Source organism: Ursus americanus, chromosome 10, assembly GCF_024610735.1.
Source record: "Ursus americanus isolate L20-20 chromosome 10, mUrsAme1.1.p, whole genome shotgun sequence".
Taxonomy (NCBI): domain Eukaryota; kingdom Metazoa; phylum Chordata; class Mammalia; order Carnivora; family Ursidae; genus Ursus; species Ursus americanus.
The window spans coordinates 71224685-71251574 of NC_142136.1; the positions used below are offsets into that span (position 1 = coordinate 71224685).

Below are 26890 nucleotides of genomic sequence, written 5' to 3' on the forward strand. Positions count from 1 at the left end.
TCTAATGCTGGGCAATGTCCACAATAGCTAAATTGTGGAAGGAGCCGAGATGCCCTTCAACAGATGACTGGATTAAGAAGTTGTGGTCCAGGGGCGCCTGGGTAGCGCAGTCGTTAAAGCGTCTGCCTTGGGCTCAGGGCGTGATCCTGGCGATCCGGGATCGAGTCCCACATCAGGCTCCTCCGCTGGGAGCCTGCTTCTTCCTCTCCCACTCCCCCTGCTGTGTTCCCTCTCTCGCTGGCTGTCTCTCTGTCACATAAATAAATAAAATCTTTAAAAAAAAAAAAAAAAAAAAAAAAAGTTGTGGTCCATATATACAATGGAATATTACTCAGCTATCAGAAAGAACGAGTTCTCAACATTTGCTACAACATGGACGGCACTGGAGGAGATAATGCTAAGTGAAATAAGTCAAGCAGAGAAAGACAACTATCATATGATTTCTCTCATCTATGGAACATAAGAACTAGAATGATCAGTAGGGGAAGAAAGGGATAAAGAAAGGGGGGGTAATCAGAAGGGGGAATGAAACATGAGAGACTATGGACTATGAGAAACAAACTGAGGGCTACAGAGGGGAGGGGGGTGGGGGAATGGGATAGGCCGGTGATGGGTAGTAAGGAGGGCACATATTGCATGGTGCACTGGGTGTTATACACAACTAATGAATCATCGAGCCTTACATCGAAAACCGGGGATGTACTGTATGGTGACTAACATAATATAATAAAAAATCATTATAAAAAAAAAAGAATCTAATGCTGGGTCTCTTGTAGACAGCATTTATAGTTGGATCATGATGTTTTTTAATCCGTTCTGCCAATCACTAACCTTTAATTGGAGTACTTAATGTATTTATATTTGGTGTAATTACTGATCAGGCAGGATTTATAGCTGCCATTTTGCTATTCTGTCATTTTTTTGTTTCTCTGTTTTTCCATTACTTCCTTCTTTTGTGTTAATGTGTATTTTCTAGTATTCCCTTTTAATTCCTTTGTCATTTCTGTTCACATACATATATTTTTAATTGTTTTCTTAGTGGTTGCTGTGGGGATTATAATTAACATCTTAATTTATAACAGTCTAGTTCAGATTAATACAAACTTAATTTCACTAGAGTACAAAAACTCAGCTCATAGATAGCTCTGTTCTTCCCCATTTTTTGTGCTGTTACTGTTATACAGATTACATCTTTATGCATTATATGCTCATCAAAACAATTATAATTATTTCTTTGTTCAGTTGTCTTTTAAATCAGGACAAAAAAGTAGTTATGAACCAAAAACTACTTTTATGCTTTTATGTTTATATAGTTACCCTTACCAGTGCTCTTCATTTTTTCATGTGGATATGAAGTACTGTCTAAGTTCCTTCCATAGCAGCCTGAAAGACTTCCTTTAGTGTTGTTTTTTTTTTTTGTAGGGCAGGTCTGATAGCAACAAACTCTTCATCTGGGAATGTCTTCATTTCTCCTGTTTTTGAAGGATGGTTTTTCAGATATAGGCTTCCTGGTGGACAGTGTTTATTTTAGCACTTTGAATGTGTTACCTACAGTCTCCTAGCTTCCATGGTTTCTGAAGAGAAATCAGTTGTCAGTCTTATTGAGGATTACATCTGTGTGCAATGAGGTACTTTTGCTGCTTTCAAGATTCATCAAATTCAGCAAGATTTTGGTCATTATGTCTTCAAATACTCGTTCTGTCCTCTTCTCTCTCACTTTTTTGTGGGACTTCAGTTCTGCCTACATTAATACTCTTGACAGTATCTCAGAGGTCCTTGAAGTTCTGTCTTTTTTTTTCCCCCATTGTTTTTCTTTCTGCTCCTCAGACTGGATGATCTCAATTGACATATCTTCGAGTTCATGGGTTCTTTCTTCTGCCTGTTCAAATCTGTGCATTCATTTTATTTATTATACTTTTAAACTCCAGAATTTCTGTTTGATTCTGTACTACAACTTATATTTCTTTATTGACATTTTTATTTAGTGAGACATCATTCTTATGTTTTCCTTTACTTCTTTAGAAATGATTTTGTCTGTTCTTTGAACATATTTGTAATGCCTGATATAAGTCATTGTCTGCTAAAGCCGATGTCTAGGCTTCCACAGGGACGGTTTCTGCTATTTTTTTTCTAAATATGGGCCATACTTCCTTGTTTCTTTGCATGTGTCTTAATTTTTTATTGAACACTGGACATTTTTAATAAGCTGAGCATACTGTTCTTACTGAGATTCCACCATTTTATTTGAATAAATGCACTCCAGGTTGCTACAGAACTTTGACTAATTTCCAGAGCTCAGAAGTAGTTGGTTCTGATGATTTTTACCAGAGTTCTCATTGCTTTATGGAGTAGAGGCTTTTCAGACTTTTTTTTTTCTTTTTTGTGCATTTTTATTGAAATTCTAGTCAGTTAACATGCAGTGTTATTTTAGTTTCAGGTGTACAATATAGTGATTCAGCACTTCAGTACAACACCCTGTGCTTATCACAACAAGTGTCCTTTTTAATACTTATCACCTATTTATTTTTTATTTTTTAATTTAAATTCTAGTTAGTTAACATATAGTGTAATAATGGTTTCAGGAGTGCAATTTAGGGATTCATCACTTAACATATAACACCCAGTGCTCAACACCACAAGTGTTCCTTAATCCCCATCACCCATTTAACCCACCCCCCTGCTCACCTCTGTCCATCAACCCTCTGTTTATTTTCTATTGTTAATGGTTTGCCGCCTCCTCTTTTTTTCCCTTCCCCATGTTCATCTGCTTTGTTTCTTAAATTCCACATGAATGAAATCATATGATATTTATCTTTCTCTGACTGCCTTATTTCGCTTAGCATATTACACTCTAGCTCCACAGACATTCTTAATCTACCATTTTCACTGGTGGTACTCAAATTGATTTTTGAATATTTTAATTCATAACAATTTTTATCATTTTTCTTGGTTTTAAGATGCTCATGTTCTTTGAGTTTCATTAAGTACCTGGACATTGTGCTGGTACTTACTGTAAATCATTTTATTTTAATTCTGCTGCCGCTGCCACCCCCCCCCACCCCCCACCCCCACCACCAATACTAATGATACAGTGTGTTTTGTTACACTGCATGTTTCGTAATGTGAATCATTGTTTTATTAGGAAATGATGTTACTATATCTTTCTTTTTCTTTCTTTCTTTTAATTTGATGCTACTATATCTTAAGTTAGTTCAAAGTAGTTTTCTTCGTAAAGAGAGCCAGAATAGTGGGAATAAAAGTATAATCTTCAGCAGGATAGGAAAGGCAAAGGAAAAGGGAAAGGAAGGGAGGGAAAGGATAAGATAGGATAGGATGGCTCTGCTTACTATAAGAGCCTTTTGGTTTTATTTAAGAAAGTTAAAAGACACACCTGCATATAGAGATACCTCCATAAGGCAGTATAGCCCTCAGTCCATGGCAAGTCATAGTGTCCTTTTTAAGGGGCAGCCCACTGTCTCAGAGCTCCCCTTCCACCTGCATTGGGTCAGCACATGCCTGCTCTGCTCTAATTAAATGTTGCATGCCTTTCTTTTCTATTTTTATTTTTTTTCCCCCAAAGCATTCATTTAATCATGAAACAGACATGGATACAATGGTATCAAGAAAAAGAGTGTATCAAAACCTTTTTGCTTTTGTTAAAGGTTTTGACAATGAGAGCTTTATAAAATGTCATTACATTTTATTTGTTATACAGTAAACCTCTACTTCTAAGTAGGAGACATATGCCGTTTATAGCAACCATTTTAATTTGTAAAATAATTCTGAATTCTTTCCATAAAAATGTTTGGCTAAAATATGAAACACCTTTGCAACAAAATTGGCAATGTAGCTTAAGTAAGATTTCAGAAGTGTCTCCTGGAAAAAAATGAGAGTGTTTCCTTTTGCCAGATGAACTCTAAAACAGTTCAAGTTAAGGTGCCATAAATTAGACAAGGGTAGAAAGGAACCTCATGTTACTAGACAAGAATAGCATGTAATGTGGACTTCTTCCATGTCAAACTGACAACCACTTAATGACAATGACTTATCATACATAAGGAAAATAGAGTATGTTCTTCAGAAGGAAATGATACTACAAGATAATTCCTATAAGCAAATCTCTTATCGAAGTCTTGAATAGCTTCAGGGTACATTATCACAGATGTGGGCAGAGATCATTTGTATGACATTAAAGGATTCTCTAGATACCCTCTGTAAATAGAAACACACATCAGGTATAAACACTTGTAAAACTGATCTTCTTAATGAAACATTTCTTTACTACCACATTCAGCTCCTAGCTGCATTTGGGTAGAAACGTTTAACTCGTGCTAATCTGGACAAGCCAAGGTGGGACGGAGCTGGAGTCTTAGCAGACACTCCTGCCACTGGTCTCCCGCTGTTGCTGCTGCTTCCGCACACCGCTGATGGGACCCACCTAGGTTTTCTGCTTCCTGCTGACAGACTGAGTATTTGTGATGGTTTCCTACGGGCCTTCCAAGTACTACACTTGGATTTAGGTTTCTTCTTTTTTTTTTTTTTCCCAACTGGGGAGTTTATCTTCACTAGTTCTTAATGTTTTTAACTTTCCTCTTTCTCCTAGGGAAATCTGCATCATGTCTTCGACTCTCACTAAAATTAGAATCACCTTCGGACTCTTCACCAGTTGCAGAGTCTGCTTCAGGGTCATTCGCACTGCCGCCACGGTGGATCTTGTCCTGTCCTACCACGGCATGTGCTGCTTTTCTTTTCCTTGGAACACCATGCAAGTCCTCGTCCTCCAGAATCTTACCCAGATCTGAATAATCACTGGCTACACAGCAGTTGGAGATACGGGGAGATTTAGTCATTGTTCTGTTCACTGTTGCCCCATTTTCCTTTGCTTTTAACTTGAGCTCCCTCCACATCCATGGTGACTGTTCGCGTTGCTTCACCGATAAGGCGAGGGTGACTCTAAGTCTCTCTGGCAGAGCTTGTCATCCAAAGCCACCCTTTTCTAGGGGTTTTCTCCTACAGTGGAATGTCTTCTTTCTGGAGACTCTTCAGTTCAGGTTTTGGTGTTTCCAGTTTTAACTCCTCTGGTGTTGTTCTGGGCTTCTTATTCAAGGTGCAGTTGCAGAAACAGAGTCATCACTGCTGTCAGAGTCCTCCAACTATGAGTAATTGACTGGTTCGTTATGCCTCGCGGGCCGCAGCGTGGCCCCCTTTGAAGGCTGGAAATGCGCGGCTTTCAGGGTCTTGTTGGCAGCAGTGCGGTTTCGATTCCCGCCCACAACCAGACACCAGCCCTCCAGTGATTACCAGCCATCCTAGTTCTATTCATTGTTAATATTTTCTGTACTAGCCTCCTGCTACATTGACCTACCTGCTTGAATAATCCCAGGTCACACCCCCGATGCCAGTTGTGGTTTGTGGTGTTATTGTTAAATATTCCATTTAAAAAGATGCATCGGTTTTGTTGTTTGTGATTTTTGTTTGTTTTTTAATTTTCACTAAGGACTATCTCATTCTAATATTCTCTGATTATGCTTCTGAGAAGAAGCACTTTATGGAACAAATTCACTTTGGCCTAGAAAAAGAACACTGTAAGAATGAATTTAGCAAAAGGGGCACCTGGGTGGCACAGTTGGTTAAGTTTCCAGCTTTTGGTTTTGGCTCAGGTCATGATCTCAGGGTCCTGGGTTCAAGCCCCGCATCGGGCTCTATGCTCAGCACAGAAGTCTACAGAAGTTTCTCTCTCCTCTCTCTCTGCCTCTTCCCCCTTCTCTCTCTCTCAAATAAATCTTTAAGAAAAAAAAAATGAATTTAGCATCACATAGTGGAAAGAGCAGATGTCTTTGGCATCAGATCTGAGTTTATTTGGATTTTGACTCTGCAACTTAATAGCTGTATGATGTTGCCTTATTTAAGTGTCAAGTTTCCCATCTGTAAAATAGGGATAACAGAGTTGTGAGGATTCAGTGAAATACAGTATATAGAGGTCTCTTCACAGTGACGGGCACAGATGAGACTCTCAACAAATGATTCTTCCTTTCTCTTTCAGTTCCAAGTATTCACAGACTGGAGGAACGATGGCTTTGAGCTGTCTGTGGTCATGAGCTCTTCTCCAAGCCTGCTCTGATTTACTCGTTCACCTACCATAAAAATTCACCTGTTTTTAAGATGTACAAGTTGGTGGTGTTGAGTATAGTCACTGAAGTGTGCAGCCATCGTCACAATCTAATTTTTAGAACATTTTCAAAGAGAAAGCCCGTACCCATTAGCAGCCATTCCCTAGATGCCCCGGTTTTGAATGGTCTCTCCTAATCCTCATTTCCCTCAAGCCCAATAAGTTTTTGGGTGCAGTTTTTATAGAAGGCATATACTGTGTGAACAGAAATGCTTGTACTATAGTCTGGGCTTCTGCCCTCATCACCAAAAGTGTTCTCTCTAAGGTTACCATGACCTTTTAACCACCAAATCAAAGTAATGCTTTTTAGTCCTTGTCTTATTGGCGTCTTTTGTGGCATTTGCACTACATGCCACTTTTTTTTTGTTGACAGTCTTGCCTCCCATGTTTAGTTTGAAGTCTCTCTCATGGTGTCCTCCTGGCGAGTTGTTCTGTCTCTGTGCAGCTGGCCTGTTTAAAGGTGGGTGTTGCGCAGCCCTCTCTAACCTTCCTCAAGTGCCCGGTGAGCGCGTTCTTTCTTATTTCTACGTAACGTCATGTTAAATACCTCTATTTAGTCCCTCTTAGCAATTTGCCGTCCCACTGGGATGTAAATATACCTGTTTCTTTTCCTCTCTCTAGCAACTTCAGGTTTCCTTTTTAAAATTTATTCTTGCATAAGGTAAGAGGAGCTTTATGGTTACTTAGCTTGTAGGATTTTGTAGTTGTTAGCTAGGCTCTGTCCCAGCTTGGACACATTCTGCTTGTGTTTCCTCCCGCTTCCCGTTCCTAGTCCATTTTCCCATGGAAGACTAGCTGTTACTCATGTGAAATCCAGTGTGTGATATGCGTTTGGGAAATTGAATCTTTACCTATATTTTTAGTCTCAAATATTTTTTATCATCCAGTTTTTGTCACCTTTTTCTTTATTGAATGGAATATTTAAAAAATACATTTCTCGTTTAATCTGCTTACTTGACAAAAATCATTTTTCTCAGTGATACAGTTTTCCAAGACACTCGTCAGGCCCTTGCAGGAGCATTTCTTGGAGTGCTGCCCAACGATGCAGAAGGGAAGTCAGTCGTCCCCTTTCTTAACAAGGTGATGAGAAAGTAAGGAATGAGAAAAAGCTGAACAAAGAAATTCCGTAATGATCTTTTTCAAGAACTTGAAGCCCACAACTTATCTTTAGTTTGTGAGGGGAAATATATTACTTCTACAGTTAAGGGACAGCTTTCAGTTTTCATTGAATTTAATCCTATACCTAATTTTTAATGAAATTTTAGATTTTTAAAAATACTGTCATTGAGTGAAGTCTGCAGCTCTAGACGCAAGACCACCACCCACGGTACGCAACCTCTTGGGCCTTTTCAAGTGGCAGAGCTTCAGATGTGTTGCTGCCCACTCATAAATGAATGTGTGTCCTTGGCTGTGAGAGCAGAAGGGCACAGTGTCACTCAAGGCCCAGGTTGGGGTGCAAGAGCAGGTTGTAGAAGAGGACTGCTGTTTCCACTCTTGTGGTGGAGCCGCTTCACCTGTGAAAAAGGGTTATGTAATCAGAATATCAGAACAATGCTTGCAGTGTAGCGTCAACTGTGCTGGTATGTTTCTGGTCCTGGTATATATCCCAATACAGTTTTTTACTTAAGTGTTCTTTGAGATATGCACGAAGCCACTGTTTGTGCCAGCACCTTGTTTTAAATTTGCTATGCAATGAGGTAAGAACTTAGTTTGAGCAGAGGTTAAAATCAGAATTACGTACTACTTGTGGATTACCTCTAGGTGAGTTTTGCATTGAAGCCATGGCTAGTCTGTTGTTGTGGCACAAGCTGTTAATCATCTTTCCTTTCAAATCATCTGGGAACCACCTGATGCTCTCTTTCTAGATGTCCTGGAGCTTCTCATCGGAGACTTGCCCTAGAGAGGAGGAAAACTGGTAAAACTCAGACAGAGATTGAGAATGAAAATGGAACCACTATGATAGATGTTCCAGGCACTTTATCACCCGAAACGGACTGTCCAGGGACAGGCACAGCGCCTGCCGAGCGCAGTTTGACATCAGCGTCTCTTCCCGCGTGGACTGAGGAGCCTGGCCTGGACAATCCCGCCTTCGAGGAGAGCGCAGCCACTGACAGTATGTGCCCCTCACCTTCCTACCTTCCTTTGCTGTTCATTTCTGTTTTCAAATCGGACATTTCCTTTCTTCCCACTACTCCCTATTCCTTTCCAGACACGCATCTTTTTTTCCTCTTTAAAAAATAATTTTATTGAGATAGATTTCACATACCACATATGCACCCTCTAAGTGTACAATTCTAACAGTTTGCAGTTTAGAAACAGAAGGTGAGTCTTACCCCGAGGCTGCTTATCCTTCCCCCTGCCCCTCTTCTAACGTAGTCCACCAGGTCTCTGGTCATTAACAGCCTGCTTGTTTGTTGTGAAGCTTGTTGCTTCTTGACTAAGAAATCCACAACGTCGAGAACAACAAAAATAACACCTCCGCTTAAGTGCTTATTCTGTGTCAGGCACCGTGCCAAGCACTTTACCTATATTAACTGACGCAGTGCTTGTACCAATACTAGGGTTTTAAACAGCGAGGAAACTGAGTCTTGAGAGATTAGAGCTTTAACGTGGTTACTTTGTCATCCACTACGGTGACTGTATACCACAGAGATCATCTTTTTTTTTTTTCTTTCTATGTACTGCCTTTAATTGTTTACAGTTGTTTCATGGGTCAAACTTTCTCTCATCAGTTAGGACAAGATGGCATTTCTTTATCAGATCACGGTGTCTTCCCTAGAGATCTGATACATGGTAGTTATTTACTGATAACTTTTTGAAGAGGAAGTGTTCTGGTAATCTTAACCTATAGATGTTTTTGTCATTCTGTTTTTCTAATCCAGTGGTATTGCTTTGTTATTAATCATCTGTTAACGTACGGTGATCACTAATGATAGATTATAACTTACTTACCTGAAGATAATCAAAATATAAAACGTTTTTCTTTCCATCTATTTTTCTCTCTCTCGTTTTTAACTTGGCAGCTACGCAACAGCCAGTTAGTTTACCGGAAGGCGAAATTACCACGATTGAAATTCACCGGTCTAATCCTTATATTCAGTTAGGAATTAGCATTGTGGGCGGCAATGAAACGCCACTGATTAACATTGTTATCCAGGAAGTCTATCGGGATGGCATAATCGCCAGAGACGGAAGACTCCTTGCTGGAGACCAGATTCTTCAGGTATCAATTCTAAATTATTCTGTTAACTTGCATCTTTTTTGCTCTATTCATAAATTTAAAGCAGGAAATTGTGGTACTGTGGAACCTGAATTATAAAAAGGTAAGTTTTACAGTTTTTTATATGCAAAACAGATCAGAATTTACCTGTAATTTCTCCTATTTCCCCAAACATATGGAATCTATTTTTTTTTTTTCTCCCTTTCTTAAATTCGATTCCACGTGTGACTCGGTGCTTGGCTCTTTGGCCCAGCTGGATTCTTCCTGGCGTGGACTCCATGGTTGGCTATTTTTTGGGGCCACCTTCACTGTTGAAATTCTCATTTCCTGTTGGCTCTTCCCCTCATCCAGTGTACCTACCATCCATCAGTTACCTTCACTGTCTAATTTATCCTTCTCTACACTGATTACTATGATCTAGAAAAGGAAGATCATGTAGCACAAGTTATTTAAAACTTATACCATTGAACTTAAGATAGAATTCAGAAATCATGGCCACCTCTTGTTGGCTTTTGAATTTGCTCTCCACAAACAACCTGACTCTGCACTAACCCTTGATGCTACCCTCTCCCTCTTCTCTTTAAGGAGAAATAGCTGCTTCAACAAAAGAGCTAGCTTAGGACAGGATGCTATTATGTAAGAGGGCTTGTTGACACTGAGGGCGTGGGGATGGCCAGAGTTCTACTGTATAGGACTAGAGTTTATGTGAAAATTGGCCTGGAAATATGACCCATACAAGTGTAAGGGATATTTGAAGATAAAAGAATAGATATTTAGGAGAGAAGAAATAGTCATTAATGAGAAAAGATGTCTTCTAGGAACCCAAGCTCAAGGACTCTTGCCTCCCCGATTTCACTGTTCAGTCCTTCCCCACGGTCTGTTGGTATTCACCTCTTCCATTTTCCCTGCCACCTCTGTGGTCTGTGCCCTCACTGCTTCACGTCTAACCCAGTAGAATCAACACCCCTACCGTGCCCCTCTCTGCTCTGAAATCTGGCGCGACCATTGCCAGGTTAATACACTGTGATTCTGGTTTCCTTGGGGAGACTTGACCAGAGGATCAAGTCCAGGCTGATTAATCTCATAGTCAGGGTCCTCTGTGAGCTCTTACACAACCTCAGCCTTAACCCTTGCTTTTTCTTTCAGGCGTAGCCGTTTGTGTATTACTGAAATATCACAGGCATTGTGCTAGGAGCTAAGGATACAATTAAGAGCAAAAAGCAGCCCCTGCACTCATGAAATTCATAATCTATTGGAAAAGCCAGACATACCCTCCAAACAGCTCATTCCCACATTTCAGCCTGTCCCCATTGTGCTACAGCTTACCCACCTTCATCCTGAAAGTCCTGCCCTGCTATTTTCACCCGTTCAGACCTCTCCTCACTTTAAGTGCTGACAGCATTCCTTGCTTTTTCTCTTCACCGCTTCACACAGAATCACAGAGAATTATTCAAATGCACTGTCTTTCTGTGGTGATTGCAGCCACCTTAATGGTACGTATTACGGTACAGATCTCTCACAGTGCTGTGCCTGGAGTCAGTGCCCAGGACATACTTGCTGAATCAATAAAAGACTGGATTTGGATATAGTATCGTTTGGGAATAGCTGTCTCCTTCATTAAAACAAAACTTAGAAGCTCTAGGATTTTTCGTTCTTCAAAAGAAATGTCCAGATGGGGAAGACAGACAAACTAGGCTCCCAGAGCAGCAAGGATTGACCTTTCCATTGGGGGCTCCTGGCTTTGGTTTCCACTCCCATCTGTATTCTGCCTCTTGCAGTATATTATTTCCACTTCAACACTCAGGCCCAAAACCCCTCCTTCACTGCACTTAGCCTGGCTGACACAGACTGAACTTCCAGTGTTTTGTTCTTTACTAAATCCTGAGAGGAAACAGGAGAATACAGGAAGCATAACTAATCCAGCTTATATAAAATCCAGTTTCTGATCCTACCATAGCTAGCTATTTACTGCATTACTGTATTTGCTGTCGTTTTATGATATTAGTACTCTGGTTGCGTGAGGTTGGCACAGCTCCCTGGACACTTACCCCGTATTCTTCACACAGCAGCTCCTAATCTGAGTCTCTGTGGAGGAACTCTCGTAGCTGGTTTCCCAAGTATAACGCCCCTCACATTCTGACACCTTGGTGGCCCAGACCAAAAGAGCCAGATTTCCTTTTTCTGCAGCTTACATAGTGTTCTTTTTTCCTCCACTTCTGGCCTTTCTGGGTATAATTGAATATACGTTTATTTTTATGTTTTGTTCTTTGCTACCAGCAGTGTGCCAGCATGGGATATTAACATTTTTACACATTTCTTATTCTTTTCCTAAATTTTAAAGGTAAAAACAAATGCTTTGTTCTTATTTGCATTTCTTTGAGTAAAATTGAGATTAGATAGTTTTCGGGTTTTGTTTGCTAATATATTTCGTCTCTAGGCTTTTTTACTGGTCTGCTTTGGAGAGTTGTTTAATAACATAACCGAATCCGTATACCTCAAATAAAAACCTAATTATCTGAAATTATTGGCTGAAATTTGAAGAATTAACTCAAAGCTATAAATCTGTGTTGTAGAAATTCCAGTGCGTTATTATTGTTTATGGAGGCATACATATTAATAACTCTAATAATGGCAATCTTAAATCCAGTTTAGTGATTTCAAATTGAGAAGAAAACTGTGAGCACACAGCCTGATCAGTGAATTCACAAGGGTCTCTCCTGTTGCGGGCCTGACTTCTCAGTGGCCTTTAGCTGGTGTACTGGAGCCAGGAAGTAAAGCCACACCACTTGCCCAAATATGGAGAAGTATTTATGGTCATTCAAAAGGAAACACTTGGGCAGAAGGCTACTTGGTACTTTTTACTACCCGGTTATCTTCCACTTTGTATAAGCTGCATAAATAATACCGTGAGCCAATTTGAAATTACTTAGAGTCATTAAGATGGTGTTTTACAGACCAAAGAGCTAGCCAGCCTGTGCTTTTAGTTTAGCAAACTGGATGCAGTCACAGTGAGTGGCTCTGGTTTTCCCACACTAATACACGTATATATATGTTATACACTAATACAAGTATATATATGTTATACATACACACACGTTATTCTATTAAATAACCTCTTTGAAATGGAGAACCATAGTCCCTCAGGGCCTTTTGCTGTGCAGCATTTTGAGCAGTTTGAAGAATAAAATACTGTAAGAGATTACATCAATATCACTATTAAAAATATAAATTTTAGGGGCACCTGGGTGGCACAGCGGTTGGGCGTCTGCCTTCGGCTCGGAGCGTGATCCCGGCGATTTGGGATCGAGCCCTGCATCAGGCTCTTCTGCTGTGAGCCTGCTTCTTCCTCTCCCACTCCCCCTGCTTGTGTTCCCTCTCTCGCTGGCTGTCTCTATCTCTGTCAAATAAATAAAATCTTAAAAAATATATATATATAAATTTTAGAACATTATTAAAAGTAGGTATTTTCAGTGTGATCTGAGTCGTCAGTGATTTATTCACTTTTGGTTTTGGAGGAAAATAATTGCAGTCATGCGTTGACTGCATTGGTACAAAATATATTTAGCTAAAGATGTGGTAGAGTTTACTATGTTGGTGCTATTTTTACAGAATCTAGAACCAGTATTTTATTTGGCCTCTGCTTTCTCTGAGTCTCACTGGCAACCACACATTCGTGAAGGGAAAATCTTCTCATTGTAGGAGATTCCACAACCCACATCACAAAGATGATAGGAGGCTATGTGCTTGCACGTGGCTATTGCTGGATTCCAGCCAGACGGTTGTAAAGTCATTTGTGATAGATCGGAGTTTAAGATGGAAAAATAAAAACCTAGAGATAAGTGGCGTTTTAGCTGAATAACCAGAAATTATGAGTTTTGACTAACAAATCGACATCAGGCTGGTTTTTAAAAAGCTGCCTTGAAGTTCTACTCTTGACCCTATGTTATTCAACTTTTTAGTCAAGGATTTGGATGGTGACCAAATGCGTAGATGTTGCTACCTGGGAGAATAGCAAATCTGTGTGTGATATCTATGATATTGGAAGCCTGAATTTTAAACGATGTCAACAGGCCCAAATCAACAAAATTCAAGTTAGCAGTGCTCAAAACTCAACCGTAGATGAATAGGAAGGGGGAAGGCCTTGCTTAGCATAGAGTCATGTGAAAAAGATGGAAGGATTTGGGTGATGACAAACACCTGACCCAGAGCCTGCCACATAACCGATGCCCAGAGAATGTTGATTTCTCCCTCGCTGTTTCAGACAGATGAAGAGAGGAATTCTAATTGTGATAAATACTAATAATTTTGCCAACCTCTTTCTCTGACTAGGTGAATAATTGAAGCTGAGTGTATTTTCTCAGTGCTGTTACATGTCCAAGGATCAGTCACTGTACCCGTTTCAGGGCTATAAGGTTTAGTAAATAAATGTTCTGTGAGTACTGAGTTCTGCTTATTGTATTAGATAGATATTACATTTGAGTGCTGAACACTTAGAGTGAAATGGTAATTACCTGTTTTTCCTTGAAGTAAAAATCTGAGGTCAGGTTAAGTACCTGGAATGTGTCTCTTTCCTTAAAATAAAACTCGGTGTATTTATTCTAGCGTAAGTATCTTTCATTTGGAAAAGCCACTTCAATCCAGTAAAACTTCAGTTTCTGTTCCACTAGAACTAGTATTTCATTAGCCCTTGCCATATGCTGCTGGTGTCCGTGCATTCTCCTCCGGGTCCCGAGACGCGGGGAGCAAACCCGTCTCACTGCTGAGGGGACACACTTACACATGCTGCCAGCACGTGGCAGAACCGAGGACTCTGATTCAGCACTATCACTGATGCCTGCGATCCCGACTGCTGTTCTCGACTTCATGCTCATCATTGTGAGTGAAGCTTAGGAACTGTGTATTTTAAAACGTCTTTAGGGTGCTTTTCTTTATAAATAACGACTGTGTTTCATTTTCCAAAGTTAGTTTCTTTTGGAAATGGTATATAAACGTTCTTACAAGTTGAGAAGATAAAAGATTGTCACACTTGGGTCATACTTCTTTTCTTCCAGGTCAACAACTGTAACATCAGCAACGTGTCTCACAACTATGCCCGAGCCGCCCTCTCCCAGCCCTGCACCACGCTGCAGCTCACCGTGCTGCGAGAGAGGCGCTTTGGGAACCGAACACACAGCCACTCCGACGGCAGCTCTCCACGGGAAGAGATCTTCCACGTGGTCCTCCACAAACGGGACTCTGCTGAACAGCTCGGCATTAAACTCGTACGAAGGACCGATGAGCCAGGCGTTTTTATTCTTGACTTGTTGGAGGGGGGGCTGGCTGCACAGGACGGAAGACTGAGCAGCAATGACCGAGTACTCGCCATCAATGGACATGACCTGAAGCATGGGACTCCTGAGCTTGCTGCCCAGATCATTCAGGTACATGCCAGGTGTTCATTCCAGAGGCTCAGCCTTTATTACCGTAGGTCGATGTTTGTTTTCATAACATGAGAATCCAGGGGATATTTGATATTTCATGGGGAAATCAAACATGGCTCCCCAAATCCTTCAAAAGGCATTATAGTATAACTTCATTACAGATAGAATCCTTTCTGGAAAACTGTATCCCTGTGAACGTTTAGCCTTGCTCTTTATAGAGTGAAGGTTCTGTTTTCACACGGGTTTCTCATTTGCTCCCGGGGCCCCACCTAGTCCCAGACATAAAAATGGGGGTGGTCCACATTCAGCAGGTGAGAAAAGTGAAGCTTGAAGGAGCTGTGGTTCCAAAGTTGATTTACCTGCTCTCGTAACTCCCCCTCTCTGCTTCAGCTCCATGCAAGTGGGGGAAGATAATTTTTTATTAAGAATAACTCTTAATCTCTATACTACCTTTTTAAAAAAGCAATTCAAAGCATTTCAAACACATCGTTCAGTTGTGTTCCTACAGTATCCCTGTGAAGTAAATAAAGATGGTTATTATTAGAGAAAAAACCCACATTTTCAGTTAGAGCATTAAAATAGATAAAGTAGAAAATCATCCAGATCAGATCGTTTGGTTCCATAACCTGCCACAACATTCAACAATATGGGTATCTCCTACAGTGATAAGGGTGAAACAAAGATGTGTGTTGTTTGTTTTGTTTTAAGTAAGCACAAGAAAAAAGACTCTTACATAAAGGAAACCAGGCATTAACATAATCTAGCATCAGGAATTCAAGTAGGTTGATAGTCACTAAGAAATGTGCATAGTAGACAAAATTGAGTAACAATGAAGATTTAAGCTACTGTGTAAGAAAACCCAAGTTTCAATCCCATTTAACTTGCTCCTTTTCACAAATTTTTGGTTAATTATAACCGTAAGAACACACACACACACCTGGTAGCCATATTTCAGGAGGGAGATTCAGGCATTGATCTCCTATCACAGACTTGAGGTTTAAAAAAATTGGATACGGATACCTTGTAATATATATAATATCAAATATAATATATTGCTCAAGTTGTTTCTTTGTGAAAAAAGTTAAATCTTACTGTTTTGGGTTCTGAAAATAACATGTACTGCATGTCTAAAAAGGAGAGTAATGAGGACAAAATGCAGAAAATAAGGAAGTTAAAATCACAATCTAAGCTCCATAAGATAGCGACATTAATGTTTTGGAGAAAATTGTTACAAACATTTTTCTTATTTACATAGATACATGTGCGCTCATCTTGCAGCTTCTGAGTTTGCAACCCTTCCTTTACGTCAGCAGTATGTTGTGGCCTTCTTACCCTGAAAATAGACTCATTATGATATAGCTGTGTAGTACGCATGTTGTACTAAAACTTAATCATACCCCTGTCAACAGGCTTTAGTGTTTTGTTTTCAAGTTTAAGACGTTTTGCTAAACTTCCCTCTGGAAAGATCATAGCAATATATATTCCCAGCAATAGGGCATGCACTTTTTTATGAAATATAGGTATTGTCATTTCAGCATCCTGCAGTTTTAAAAATCTTGACTTTAAATGAATTCTTTTGTTGTGTTTGAAACCCTGAAGTGTTAGATGCGCCATCTGTTTAAAACTAGCTTAAACCCAAGTGTTGGTCCATCATTTAAAGCCTATATGTCAACTTCCATCACACGCCCAGAATTTTGTCTTTAAGAAATCAAGAAAGATCAGGGATTTGTTTCTGTTAATGGGTTTGCATAAGCAGGGGTCTTCCAGTAAAGCTGAATTACTGATTATAGAGTATTTGGCGGTGGTGAGTGTTACGCAGTAAAGCAGACAATTCTGTACATTGAAATGAAATCACAAAGGGGCTTCTCGCCCTTCACATTGTGTGATCTAATAATCTGAAGTGTCAGAATCTGAAATATCAGGATTCTGAACATGCTACTTTGGCATTTACCCGTTAGATCAAGTCCCCAGACTCTGGCCACATGTGAAGGGTTACTCTTTCAGTTATTTTGAAGAATTGTCTGAAACTAGTTTAATGAAATGCTTGAATAAGCGAATGGTTTCTAATAGGGCCTTAAAATTGGTTATCACTCATTTTCCAACTTGAGAACTGAAAATGGAGTGATTTCTTAACATTATTGATTATAATCATGAGGGAGGGTTCTACTTTCCACCACAGCTTCTGGAAAGCAGGCTGTCAAATTTTCCCATAGGAATAATAGTAAACTTGGGAACTTGTGGTCATGACCAAGAATCAGCATCTGATAGATCTGGCCTGCACATTAAAAGCAAAGATAAAATAGCTTTAAAAAATATAATAGATGTGAATCTGCGTTTAAAATATAGATCTTATGTAGCTAATGGACCTCTAAATTCAGGGTGATCGTCATAACCTCTAAAATAATTTAATGTAACATTTATGTGAGTGCGCACATATGTGATATATATATACACACATTAGTATGCGATGTATATAAATACTAATCTTGTTTTACAGGACCTTTGTTATCATTCTTTTCAGGACTGTTTAAGCTGATATCCTATTTTCGATTCAAACCTGTAGCAAGCAGAAACAAAGCTGTACATAGTTTCATTGATTATCACTCTCAAAGTAGCCACCCCGGAATTTATTTCAGAAGTCACGAAAGATTCTAATCCAGTTTTGAATCAGTTCTCCCTTTTTATCTTCTTTCCTTTGCTGTCTTCCTCTCAGCGCCAAGGCCAATCTTGTAGGGGAAAGAAGTATGAAAAGACAATTGCCCTTCATGAAATCATAGGGAGATAAGAACTCAGGCAGTTTGACTGCTTTGCCTTGGTTATGTTCTTGGTGTTTCCAGGGTTAGGGAAGGCCTACCCAAGAGGTCTGTGTGTGGCTGTTTTAACTGCAGTAGTTTTAACATATTAGCTCCTGAAATGAACTCCCTCCCTCCCTCCCCTCCAGCAGGTGCCTGCAGTTACCACTCAGGTGAGGCTTTGGTACAGTGATGATAAGTGCATTGAAAATTACACTCCCTATAATTTTTTAAGTGAGAAGCATCATTAATGACTGGTGGTTATATATGTGTGTTTTCTCTAGGCTAGTGGAGAGAGGGTGGACTTAACCATTGCTAGACCAGGGAAATCCCATCCTGGTAACGCTGTCCGAGACACGGGAGCTCAGAGTAGCAGCCAGCATCATGTGCAGCCGCTGTATCACAACAGACCCAGCTCACATAAGGTGAGGCGTTGTGTTCGCACGTGTTCATTCCTCTACCCTCAAGGGGCATTGTTACAAGCTGGTGAGATTTAAATGAGGGCTGTTACTCTGTTGGAGAAGGTGAACACAGGTTTTGGGATGTGAAGTGTGTGTTTGGCTACCTTGAGAGTCACTGGACAGTCTCGGTTCATCGGCCAGGAGGGGTGGTTTCTTAGTAGGAAGGTCCCTCTGCCAGGTGATCAATGAGAAGTGTTTGATCTTCTAGAAAAACTTCTATTTGTTTGGTCCTGCTTGAAAGCGGGATTTATCTTGGTTTGCTCATTCAAATATAACAGTTGGTTATGTGATTGAAAAAGCATAATGAAGACAATGATCAACAAGTCCATACTTAGCAATTGGGCAGGTTGCCTACAACAGCAGAATACGCTGTATGAATAGTAAGCATAAATCATACATTCTGATAGGTACATGCAAAGCATGGAAAGCAGTTCTTTTTATGTTACAGCTTATAGGACTACTACCCGAAATCATTTTTAATTCCCGTATGTTGAGCTTTTTGCTGTATCTTTAATATTTCACCGCTTTTATAATATATTCTTAGGTCATTTATCTGTGCTGAGAATTTTAATGCTGTCTCACTTTAAATGTAGAAATAAAAAAACAGTGGTATTTTACTGTGTTCTCAGTATTATTTACTTCATTTGGTCTTTCATTTGAACTCAACAGTAGGCCAGAATTTTTAAAACAATGCTGTTTACCAACTGTGTGAAAATTGCACATAGGAAACTTCCTATAGTTTTTAAGTAGACCAATAAATAAGTTTTTATTTAGTGAAGCAATTTAATTTACTTAAGGAGAATGACTTTAGAAGCTCGTATTTAGCTTGACGCGGCTTCTTAATGTAAGTACAATTTGAGAGAGTACCTCTGGAATGTCACAGGTGCCCCAAGAAAGCATCGCACAAATATTTTTGGCCCATTGGGTTTATCTGGTTTTCTGATCTGAAGTATAGACTTGTCATGGTCTTTGGTTTAGCTAATACTTACAAGAAATTATTAACCACAAACTTGTTTTTATTTTTGACCAGAAAACGAAATGTGTGAAGGAAACCGGTAATTTTGCTTTCAGAATGATGGCTATGAAAAGCAGTTATTGTTTCGAAAAGGAATTTCAGTAGTTGTTCATGTAGCTGGTCCTTGCTTTACAAGTTTACATGTATATATATATACACATATTCCTAAAGAATTATAATGTAAGGCAAAAGTTGATAATTGACTCTTTTATATCAATGAAATTCTACAATAATTTGAAATATGGCTGTCGAAGACAACATTATAATCTTAAGACAGTTTTTAAAACTAATCATTTCAGTATTCATATAGAGAACTGTTTATATCATTTTACTTGTTTTGGGCACATATATTTTTCTTTTTACTAATTCTTTTCTTTCATTTTATGTGGCAGTGTTTTAAACAGCAAAGCTGAGTTCTTATTCTAGGTACTCTACAAACCTGATTGGTTGGGACAACCACATGAAATGTACTTCTAAGCATTAATTTAGCAATTTACTGTTAACCTACAGCATTTGTTATGTCAAATTCTGATTTAGAAAAATAAAGGTCTCCTAGGGAAGACAAACACAAATTCACAAAAACAACCTGTTCAGAGGATAATCATTGTTAAAAATTAAAGTGCACATTAGTCTATTAAGCCTCTGCGTAGCTGCTTGGATCAACATTCATATGGTGTCAATCAAGCCCTCGGAAGTTTCCGTCAAGCCTACCAAGGGTAATCTGTGAAGTCTGGCTAAAATGCACACATTTCAGCCATATAGAGGAATAAGACAGCTACCTCTAATTGACGAAATACCTGTCAGCCAAAACTGTTAAATAAATGTACTCACAGCTGAGCTTACCCGGACTGTCTTCGTAATAACGTGGGTCTTCCCCGGTTTTGAAGGGTGCTAACATAGATGTCACGTGATAGGATACCGTAAACTTTAGGTGTTTACAGATATTCTACGAGGTCAAATTCTAGGAGCTCCAGGCTGTTTACTATAAGTAGTTCCCTTAATAAAATGTCAGGAGTATGGTTCCAGGACAGATAAGAGCAAATGCACCTGGAGTTTCAGGGCTTGATTAACAGACACGTACCTGCCAGCTCTGAAGTAGTATCACTAAAGGAAATGGTACAGTTCTGTAAATAGAATTCATGTAGTTCTGTTGTTGATACTGTTAATCGTGTTATTAGTTATCTTGTTATCTACAGTATGCTCTTATAGTTGATAAGCCTTAGGAACCTTTTGAGACATTAGCTTCCATTGTTATGCTTAATGGGATGCATGTAGTAGGTGTGCATGTAATCAGTATACATGTAGCACATCGTGCTATATGAACATACACAAACCATATATGAATACATGTATATATGTGCATACATGCTATATATGTGTGTGTATATATATATATGTATATATATATAATTTTTAACTTTCAAGTTCAAATCCCAGTGTAGTCACGTCTAGCTGTATAATTTGAGGCAAATTACATGACCTTTCTAAAGCTGTTCCCTCATCTGTAAAATGGGGCCAACAATAGGATTTACATTCAGGACGATTGTGAAGATTAAAATGAAATAATGCATATAAAGCCATTCTCTTTACACATAGTAAATCTTCAATAAATGTTTAGTTGCTGTTGCTATTTTAATATTAATATTGCATATGTACACCTTGTTTTTTATTGAGTTCTAATTAAAAAGAAAAGTGATGTTTTAAATTCTCCTTTTCTTCTAGGAATATCTCCATAATAAGTAGCAACAATAAATGTCAGTAAAAATTGCTTTTTCCGAGAACATAGTTTATTGGGAATTTACTTCTCTTCATTAACTTTTCTTCTTCAAAAATTTAGTTATTTCATATCCTTCTAGCTTTCCATGAAGGTTTTGAAGATCAGTTTGCCCCTGTTTCATGATCGAGCATTCTGATAATCCTCATGAGTAAGAAACAGAAGGTAGATCTGTAGCTTTTTTTCTGGCAGTTAATGGAATCCGCACTTTACTTTTGTACTATCCTGTCAGCATTTCTTTCAAAGAATAGAGGAGAGAGATGGAAATAAAATTAATTGACTTGTCTTCAGAATCTTAAAACTCAAATGCATTATTTACGTTCATAGAGTTGATCATATCTTGGAGCCCAAGATAATTATACAAATGATGTGCCTGTTTTATTTTGACTTCCATATGTCAACAGCCCTGAGTTTTTTCCGTTCCATAAATAGTCATATGAAAATACGGCAGTCCAAGGTTTGACATTGTGATCCCCAGTGTTTGGTGTCATGTTTGTACCATGGAGAACTGTGTATTACTTCTATAGTAAATGATTTTAAAAATGACTTTATCATTGCCATGGTACTTTTTCCTTCAGGTTAAGCTGTCTTTACTTCAGCTGTATATTATTTATTATCCAATAAATTTTCCTCTCATGTGTTAGGATCTTACCCAGTGTGTTACATGCCAGGAAAAACACATTACTGTAAAGAAGGAACCACACGAGTCCCTGGGGATGACAGTGGCTGGGGGCAGAGGAAGTAAGAGTGGTGAACTGCCCATCTTTGTGACCAGTGTGCCACCGCATGGCTGCCTTGCACGTGATGGCCGCATCAAGAGAGGTAAGATAGGGTCGTGAACAGTTTCACTATAATATCGTCTCAATCTGCATTCAACTCATGTTTTAAAAAATAACATATCTACAAAATTTTCTTTTTTTTTTTTTAAAGATTTTATTTATTTATTTGACAGAGATAGAGACAGCCAGCGAGAGAGGGAACACAAGCAGGGGGAGTGGGAGAGGAAGAAGCAGGATCACAGCAGAGGAGCCCGATGTGGGGCTCGATCCCACAACACCAGGATCACGCCCTGAGCCGAAGGCAGACGCTTAACCGTTGTGCCACCCAGGCGCCCCTACAAAATTTTCTATTAAACATGACTTTTTTAATCCTTTAAAATGTCCCTTCCATGTATAAGTGTAAAACCTCTCTATAAGGTTAGAAAAACGCCTAATGTAAAGGAAAATTGCTGCAGTTTGATGATGTTTCCATTGTTCTCTAACATTCAGTCAGATCGTTGGATTATTTAATGTTGGAAAAGACTCTCTAAAAAGATTTACCGCTTCTCACAATATGGCAGACTGGTACTCTGAAGGACCGACTAAAATAACAGATGTTGCCTATATAATAAAGTACCTATGTGGGGGGGGGTCTCACAGAAGAGGTAGAGTGAAAGACAGTCTTAATAAAAAGGCATGGTGTTAGGGATTAACTCACTCATAATTTCACATTCTCTGCCCCACCCCCCATCAGTACTGTACAGTTTGTAGTGGGAGGGGTGGTAGTAGTAAAAAGAGCATTCTCCATACATGTGGTTTGTTCATATGGGAAAGTGAGTCTTGAAAGTTGTTTTTCTAAGAATGAAGTTGGATCCCTACCTCACATCATATGTAAAAATTAACTTAATAGTGAAGTAAGAGCTAATAAGACTTTAAAGAAAACATAAACATAAATCCTCATGACCTTGGATTAGGTAATTTATTAATTGGTGGTTTTCTTAGATGTGACATGAAGACACAGGCAACACAATAAAGAAAATAGATAAACTGGACTTCATCAAAAATCACAGCACAAATTTTTGTGCTGCCAAGGACACCACCAAGAAAGCAAAAAGATAGTGAAAGTAAAAAGATTACCCATAGAACGGAAGAATATATTCGCAAATCATTACATCTAACAAAGGACTCCTATGTAGAATACATAAAGAACTCTTACAATTCAATAATAAAAAAGACAGATAACCCAGTTTTTAAATGAGCAAAGGATCTGAATAGACATTCCTCTAAAGAAGATATACAAACAGCCAAAAATCACATGAAAAGATGCTCAGTGTCATTAGATATTAGAAAAATGCGCATCAAAACCACTTCATACCCAGTGCGATAAATACAATAAAAAAGACAGTAACAAATATTGGCTAAGATGTGGAGAGATTGAAACTCTCAGACATTGCCAGTGGGAACATAAAACGGTACAGCTGTTTTGGAAAACAGTTTAGTGGTTGGGTCACCACATGACCCAGCAGTTCCATTCCTAGAGATGAAAATGTACATCCCACACAAACACTTGTACGTGAAGGTTCACAAGAAATATTTTTCATAATAGTCAAAAAGTAGAAATCATCCAAACGTCCACTACCTGGTGGGTGGATCAACACAGTGTGTGATGTCCATGCAGTCCATGTTGTTGGGCCATAAAAAGGGGTGAAGTATTTAGGAAAAAAAAAAAAAAAAGGAATGAAGTATTGGCACAGGCTACTATATGGATGAACCTTGAAAACATTAGCTAAGTGAAAGAAACTAGTCACAAAAGACCATGTTGGTTGCATTTATATGAATGTCCAGAATAGGCAAATCTGCAGAGACATCGAGTAGTTCAAGTTTGCTCTGGGCTGGTGGGGGGGGTGGCGGTGAGGAGGAAAGTGACCACTAATGAGTACAGGGCTCTTGGGGGGAGGGATCCAAAAATAATGTGTGACGGTTACACAACAATGTGTTTGTACTAAAAACCAAAAATTGTATACTTTAGAATGAGTGGAGTGAGTGGTATGTGAATGATACCTTAATAAGGCTGCTATTTTTTTTTAAATGTTATTTGCCCAATTGTGGAATTTAGGGTAATTTTATTTCCTTCTGATTATTTTATTATGTTTTCTAAGTTTTCTACAGTGAGAATGTTTTGCTTTAATAATCTGAAAAATAAGGGGCACCAGGGTGGCAGTCGTTAAGCATCTGCCTTAGGCTCAGGTCATGATCCCGGGGTCCTGGGATTAAGCCCTGTGTCGGGCTCCCTGCTCAGTGGGAAGCCTGCTTCTCCCTCTTCCACTCCCCCGTCTTGTGTTCCCTCTCTTGGTGTCTCTCTGTCAAATAAATAAATAAAATCTGGGGAAAAAAACCTGAAAAATAAATGATGAATTGGGAGAAAAGGACTTTCCATAGACTTTCTTACAGGTACCTACAGAACTAATCTTTTCCCTCCTAACCTTTTGTATAATCCTCGTTGCCCTTTTTTTTTATTATATTACTTGGCGGGGCAATAAACACTTTTTTTTCTTCCTCAGGCAAGAGAAGATACTCAAATCACAAGTTTCATTTCTTTGTGTAGGCCCAAGGATTTCTTCTTTTTAAGTATTCTGATATGTTCATGCTGAGCAAACTATGTAAGGCTATCTTTATAAAACTGTGTAACTTTATAAAACAGGATATATTAAAAATTCATTTCTAAGAGCAAAGGATAAGATAATCTTTGAATAAGAAAGAACTGTAGAAATCACTGAAGCCCAAAGAAGAGAAATGAACGTGCCCAGGGCTTACACATAGCAAAACTAGGTCTAATGATTTGGACTTCCAGTCGAATCACAGTGCCTCAAGCCATACTTTGTCCTATATATGATGAAATTATCTTGAAGTTTTGAGTTGTTTTGGAATGTTTTCCATGAATTGGATTTTTCCTTGGTATCCTAAGAATGACAGAGAAGTAAAAAATGGTCGTTTACCTTACGTGAGTTATCGGAACTAACCTTTGTTGATTAATTTACCAATAACAGGATGTACAGGGAAGGTAATGACTTGGTAGCTCATCTCATTTTTCTTGTTTCTTCTTGTGGACAGGTGATATATTGCTGAATATCAATGGCATTGATTTGACCAATTTAAGTCACAGTGAGGCCGTTGCTATGCTGAAAGCCAGTGCTGCGTCCCCCGCTGTTGTCCTGAAAGCACTTGAGGTCCAGATTGTGGAGGAGGCAGCCCAGGCCACCGAAGAGCAGCCAGACACCTTCAGCGAGAATGAGTATGACGCCAGCTGGTCCCCGTCATGGGTCATGTGGCTTGGGCTTCCAAGGTACTGACAGCATTTCAGTGGTTTCATGGAATAACCATGGTAACAACCTTTCTCATACACAGTAAATTCACCCATCCGGGGCGGGGAAGGTCCTAATCAGGTAAAAGTGGCAACAGCATATCAAGTTACAAAAGAGAATGGTATTTTTTCTTGGGTTATTGTATTTTAAAAGGTAAATGTAAGGGGCGCCTAGGCGGCTCAGTTGGTTAAGCATCCAAATCTGGATCTCAGCTCAGGTCTTGATCTCAGGGTTGAGTTTTTTAAAAATCTTTTTTTAATTTTCAAAAAATTAAAACATTTTTAAAAAATAAATAAAAGGTAAATTTAATGAGAGCTTTAGTTTTTAATAAAAAGACTTACTGTATCGGTTTGTAAAAATGAGTAAAGCCGTCTGTTACTATTAACAAGGCTCTCAAGTGGACGAGCTGTGAGATTTGGATGTTCACGCTCTTGCTTTAGAGAAGCTGCCGTTTACCATCATGCGTTCTGATACATGCTTAGACTTCTTGTGCAATTTTCACCAGAAAAACCAGGTCAAAGTGTGGGGTCTTTCCCTATTCCCGAAGCTTTTCTAAAACCCCTTTCTTAATCCTTTAAACTCTCCCAGACAAGGCAGTTAGATGTAAAACTCAGTTTTTATTGGCCAAGAGAGAGTCTTCGGGCCAAACCATTGGTGTTCAATAGTAGGTGCTCCTCACCACTGCAGTGAGAAGTTCGCTGCTTCAGAATTGTCACCAGCCAAGACAGTCTGCACTTGGTCATTGTCTGGTCACGACAGTGTTTGCAACCCCCTGATGCTGGTTGTATAATTTGGTATTGAGATAGGAAGGATGTGTATTACTGTCTTTGTTTCCAGAACACTTTGGATTCCTAATGTGTAGAGGAATCCTAAAACTGAACTATAATGAAAGATTTGGACTTGGAGCCAAGTATGAAAATGACTGATTTTTTGAAATAAAAATAAACAGTAAGAGGGCACCTGGGTGGCTCAGTCGGTTAAGCATCTGCCTTCGGCTCAGGTCATGATTCTGGGGTCCTGGGATCGAGTCCCACATCAGGCTCCCTACTCAGCAGGGAGTCTGCTTCTCCCTCTACCCCTCCCTTCTGCTCATAATCTCTCTCTCTCTCTAATAAATAAATAAAATCTTAAAAAAAAAAAAGAATGCCAGTTTCTGAGCCATCTAGCTTCATTTGGATATAATTTGTAATAACTAGCATTTGTATAGTGCTGTATGATTTATTTAAAAAAATAATTTCACATAAAGCATAGCAGAGAAAGCAAGGATGAATGGAATTCATTTGTCAGTCACCTAACTTACTGACTTGTCCTCTTGGTTGAAAAAGACTAAAAAGGCCTAAAACTATAAAGAATTCATGTCTCGGGGACCTGTAGGGATAGATTCAAATGGTTGCTATGAAACTGCAGACGCGCTACCTAATGGTGAGGTGTCTGCCATCAGAGGGAACTCATTTATCTTGTTAAATGCTCAGCCCAATACACTGACCTGTCATTTGAAACCTAGCATGTCAGGAAGGCCCCTCCCACACTAGTGGGTGAGAAGTGGTCTCCCTGCTGTGCAGTGGCCCAGCGGATGGGCACCGGTGCCAGTGGCCGGGCAGACACAGGCACTCTGCTGCGCTGCTGCTCCTTCTAGTTCTCGGTAGCTGATTTCCAGCCTAGCTTTGCGCTCAGCACTTTACCTCTTGTGTTCAGAGCATTTTCAGGTGTACCAGGAAGGAATAATGAATGTTTCAGATGGAAAATACACGGGATAATAAAATCTATTTTGGGGGTTCCTCTTATCGAAAGAGTATCCGTCAATCAAAGGTCACTGATCTGTGGAATCTGGGAGGTCTTCTGTTGTGTGCACAGCTGTAGCCACAACCACGTGTCAGAAGGGCCGCTACTCTGTGGGTACAGGAGACTCCGTCAGGCAG

At 39.3% G+C, this 26890-nt stretch overlaps 1 protein-coding gene and 1 pseudogene across 5 annotated transcripts in view; one reads left to right on the forward strand and one right to left on the reverse strand.

The window, feature by feature from the left end:
• LNX2 (ligand of numb-protein X 2) overlaps positions 1 to 26890 on the forward strand; it is an 85397-nt gene that overhangs the window by 52898 nt on the left and 5609 nt on the right. For 4 of the 5 annotated variants that reach the window (XM_045797049.2, XM_045797051.2, XM_045797050.2 and 1 more), the window contains 6 exons: positions 8035 to 8282; positions 9193 to 9392; positions 14441 to 14809; positions 17886 to 18026; positions 21496 to 21673; positions 24721 to 24952. In XM_045797049.2, the coding sequence (XP_045653005.2) occupies positions 8035 to 8282; positions 9193 to 9392; positions 14441 to 14809; positions 17886 to 18026; positions 21496 to 21673; positions 24721 to 24952 (1368 nt within the window). Of the gene's footprint in view, positions 1 to 4535; positions 7250 to 8034; positions 8283 to 9192; positions 9393 to 14440; positions 14810 to 17885; positions 18027 to 21495; positions 21674 to 24720; positions 24953 to 26890 lie in introns of those variants that run through there. The other variant, XM_045797053.2, reaches the window with a different exon arrangement.
• Positions 4291 to 6210, reverse strand: LOC148109385 (RAD51-associated protein 1 pseudogene; annotated as a pseudogene).